Here is a 4,479-nt window from a genome sequence, read left to right on the forward strand (position 1 = left end):
CGGTGTGCGGCTCCTTCTACCGCGAGCCCATCATCCTGCCCTGCTCGCACAACCTGTGCCAGGCCTGCGCCCGCAACATCCTGGTGCAGACCCCCGAGGCCGAGTCCCCGCAGAGCCGCCGCGCCTCGGGCTCCGGGGTCTCCGACTACGACTACCTGGACCTGGACAAAATGAGCCTGTACAGCGAGGCGGACAGCGGCTACGGCTCCTACGGCGGCTTCGCCAGCGCGCCCACCACGCCGTGCCAGAAGTCGCCCAACGGCGTGCGGGTCTTCCCGCCGGCCGTGCCCCCGCCGCCCCACCTGCCGCCGGCCGCCACGCTGGCCCCCGTGCCCCGCAACGCCTGCATCACCTGCCCGCAGTGCCACCGCAGCCTCATCCTGGACGAGCGGGGGCTGCGCGGCTTCCCCAAGAACCGGGTGCTGGAGGGCGTCATCGACCGCTACCAGCAGAGCAAGGCGGCCGCGCTGCGCTGCCAGCTGTGCGAGAAGGCGCCCAAGGAGGCCACGGTGATGTGCGAGCAGTGCGACGTCTTCTACTGCGATCCCTGCAGGCTGAGGTGCCACCCGCCCCGGGGCCCCCTCGCTAAACACCGCCTGGTGCCGCCAGCCCAGGGCCGGGTGAGTAGGAGGCTGAGCCCCCGCAAGATCTCCACCTGCACGGATCACGAGCTGGAGAACCACAGCATGTACTGCGTGCAGTGCAAGATGCCCGTGTGCTACCAGTGCCTGGAGGAGGGCAAGCACTCCAGCCACGAGGTCAAGGCCCTGGGCGCCATGTGGAAGCTGCACAAGGTGAGAGCCCTGCCCTGCCCGGCCGCGGGGGGCTCGGTGCGTGGCAGGCCCCTGAGGGCCAAACCCTGCGCTTCGGGGTCCGCCCTAGGGGTCTGCCACTCGATGCGGTCCCGTGCCCTCGCCCTGGCTGCGCACCTGATGCTCTCCCTGCCTTGCAACGGGGGACGGCTCCATGGGGGCACGGCCCCACGTGCCCGTGTTGGGGAAGGGGTGCCCCGGCGTTCCCCGTCCATCTTTCCCCCCTGCCTGGCGTGCGGCCCCGGGGCTGGACCGGGAAAGCAGCAGGGAGGGATAGGCCTGCCAAGGGCCCCCGCAATCGGGGGGAGAGCCTGCCCCGGGGACCGCTGCGTCTCCTGGGCGAGCGTAGGAGGGGGCAGGCAGAGCCAGGGCTGCCCGCTTGGCTGCGCGCAGATCCGCCGCAGGGCAGCATCTCCCCCTGCTTCATGCGTCCCCCCCTCCGGTAAGCCGGGTCTGTGTGGTGTGCGGCTGACCCCGCCTGAGGTAACTGGGGCAGAAATGACAGGGACGCAGAGAGACGTGGTGCGGATGCCCTGGGAGCCCCCGCGCAGCGTGTGGGAGAGCTGCCCCGGCCCCTCGGGAAACGCTTTCCAGGAACGCTGCCGTCCCGGCGTGTCGCATGCGGAGGCGTGGAGGCAAAGAGCCCCAGGGTGAAGCACACGCATGGGCAGCGCACGGGGTGGCGGGGGGGGGAGGGTAAGGGGGTGCTTCTGACAGCCCTCGGGGCTGCCCCTGCAGGGGCCGTGCCCCAGCGGCTCTGGGAGCGCGGCCTTCCTGAGAGCCTGCCGTGAGGGGAGGGAGTGCGTGTGTGTGTGCGAGTGTGAACTCTGTGTGCATCCATGTGCATGTGTGACCCCTGTGTGAGTGCGTGTGTATGTCTTCCTTGCATGCGTGCATATGTGTGTGTTTATGCATGCATGTGTGTGTGTCTCCACGTGCATGTGTTTGTCCTCCGTGTGTGTGTGTGTCCTCCGGGTGGTTGTGTATGTCCCCCGTGTGTGTGTCCTCTGTGTGTGTGCACGTTTGTCTTCCATGAGCATGTGTGTTGCATGTGTGTTTTCTGTGTATGTGTCCCCTGTGTCCTCCGTGAGTGTGCATGTGTTTGTCTTGCATGTGTGTGTTTCTCCTCCATGTGTGCGTGTCCTCCATGTGTGCATGCATGTGTGTCCTCCATGTATTTGTTTGTGTCCTCCACGTGTACGTGTCCTCTGCGTGGGTGGGAGGGGGGTGTGCGCATGTGTTTGTCTTTTGTGTGTGTTTTGTCCTTCATGTGTGCATGTCATCTGTGTGTGCATGCATGTGTGTCCTCCACGTGTATGTGTCCTCTGCGTGGGTGTGTGCATGTCCTCCCACGGCCCGATGAACAGGCTCCCCTCTAATGACGCTCCAGTGCACGTCCTCATCTGCCCGGTGACACCAGCCACCCCCGGGTGTTGGGGCCTCCCTGGCTTTTCTCGCGGGGCCAGGAACAAGTGTGTTTCGCACGGACGGGGGTATTCAGTTATTGCGTTACACTGAGCCGCGCATCTCCAGCTCCTGCCCCTCCGTACAGCCTTGCAGTCCAGGGATGGAGGTGGATGCGGACCCTGGGGAGCTGCCTCCCAAACACGTATCGCATCACAGGCAAGCAGTGACTTCACACGGTTTGGCTATGAGTCTATCCAATTTAACCCCTTCCCTTCTTGGTGGTGTTAGGGCTCAGTCCAGCTGAGCTCTTTAATTAAGTGCGTGCATAACGTTAAGCCTTTGAAGAAGCTTCGTTAGCTATAAGAGGCCTGTGCCTGCAGTTAAGCCCATGCTAAAGAGGGGGCCTTAGTCCTTTTAATGACTATGGAGAGTCCTAGGCCGACCCTTTCATGAGTGAATTTTAACTCAGCTGCTCTTCGGAAATGAAGCTCTGTTGGAGGCCTTCGATGTCACCGGAGGTGATCACTTCTCTTGCACGTCTTAGCTTCCTGAGCCAGGTTTCCAAACGTTTGGTCCGGTCGTGCTTTCTCCTGAGTCACCCTGCTGTTTGGCTCGTGCATAGGCCGGAGATGCCAGGCTTGTTGCTACTCCCTGCTGGGTAGCTGCTAGGGCAGGAGAGCGAGTCTTGTAAATGCAATAGGATTGAGTCCTCGAATCTGGGAGTGGGCAGCCAGAGCATGGGGCAGGCTCTTGGGGAGTGTATGTGTTGCGAATAAAGAGCATCAGCCATTGGCGCTTAAAGGCACCATCCTGCAACGGGCCTGGGTAGATGAGCCCTCAAATGCCTTTCAGGTGCTGAGTCTTTGTGCTTCTGCACTACCCAGGGGGGTCTTCAGCCTGTCGCAGAAAGAGACCCTGCAAATCAAACAGGACTGGCTGAAAAAGGCTAATGTAAAAGACAGAGGGAATGTCGTTCTCATCCGTCTGGTCATCGTGCTGTGGTCGAGGTGGGCTCTTGGCTCTAATGCACCTCTGAAGCGTGCAAGAGGGCGTGACAAAGTTCGGGCCGTGCTCTGCAGACCAACAGTGGAAATATGTAGTGGCAACAAGTAGCGTCTCTATTTCTACTATGAGAAGGACCCGGTCCTCGGCTAAACCTGCGCTGAGCTGAGAACGCCTTGATGAGTTGTTCTTGAAAGCAGTATTCATATATCAAGTTATGACGGCCCAACGCCACGGCTGTTAAATACAGTGTGCTTTACTTGGGGAAGAGATCAATCACCTCTCCCTAGAGAGCTCTTTAACAAGCGACCCGCTTCTTCGCTATGCGGTGAGGCTGTGCCGCCGGTGCCGTTCTCACAGCTGAGAATTGCAGATTCAAACGTGTATATTTCAGAGCACGCTGATTTTGCAAATGGACCCGGATAACAAGATAAGACCTTTTCTGTGTGGCCTTGCCTTCCAGCACAGCTATTGACATGGTATGGGACCAAGAGGAAAGTGGATGGATCATCTGAAACGCCCTCCTTTTCATAATATATACATCCCTGCTCTCTGGAGTTTTCCTTTTATGCAGACGAGCTTTAGTCCTCTTGCATTCAAAGGCACATGGGGCCAAACTTTGTCTTTCTTGCAATATTCCCAGTGCCGCTTTCTCTCTCACAAGGAAGTTTGCATGTGTAATGAGTACAGGGTGAGTCCGGCTAATAGAAGGGCTCCCCTAGGTCACTTAAGTTCATTATGGTGCTACTACAGGCAACTGCGTTATCATTTAGAAACCAAGGACGCTCCACCATAAAGTGAGGTAGGGTATTGGCTGCTTCTGGGGCAAAGGAAAAGTTGTTTCAGAGCCTTGCTTCTCCAGTTAGAAACCTTTCTTGTTCTCCACGTTTAGAAGTTGTCCTGATTAACCACTGAAACTCCAATAGCTTGGTTATTTCTGTCCATCTCCAGGTTTTAAGCTGCTCATGACTTGAATATCTGAGGGTCTTCTAAGTACGAGCAATAGCAATAATGAAGTCCCTGCTAGGCATCGTGGGGGCTCTGCCGTGCTTGGTTCTGTACCCACGGAGGGATTCAGTTACCTGGCAAAACATACCAGTAAGTGCTAGGAGACATAATAGGGATATTTGATGGGCCATGTTGGCATCTAATCCCTCCATGATGGAGCATTTGGAAACATTTGGGCACGTGCAGTATTTGGGGATTCTTGGCAATGAAAATGGTTTGGGGGCTGGGGCACATGACTAATGAGGAGCAG

The 4,479-nt window shown here is 58.3% G+C and overlaps 1 protein-coding gene across 1 annotated transcript in view; it reads left to right on the forward strand.

Moving 5' to 3' along the window:
• Nucleotides 1-5: 5 nt before the first annotated feature.
• Nucleotides 6-4,479, forward strand: part of TRIM9 (tripartite motif containing 9) — a gene marked incomplete at its 5' end in the record, with an annotated part of 188,271 nt that continues 183,797 nt past the window's right edge. Inside the window, one exon of the mRNA XM_019519875.1 lies at nt 6-794. Coding sequence (XP_019375420.1) covers nt 6-794 — 789 coding nt within the window. The remainder of the gene's footprint in view (nt 795-4,479) is intronic.

Source organism: Gavialis gangeticus, unplaced genomic scaffold, assembly GCF_001723915.1.
Source record: "Gavialis gangeticus isolate Ggan-Ray unplaced genomic scaffold, GavGan_comp1, whole genome shotgun sequence".
NCBI classification, from domain to species: Eukaryota; Metazoa; Chordata; order Crocodylia; family Gavialidae; genus Gavialis; species Gavialis gangeticus.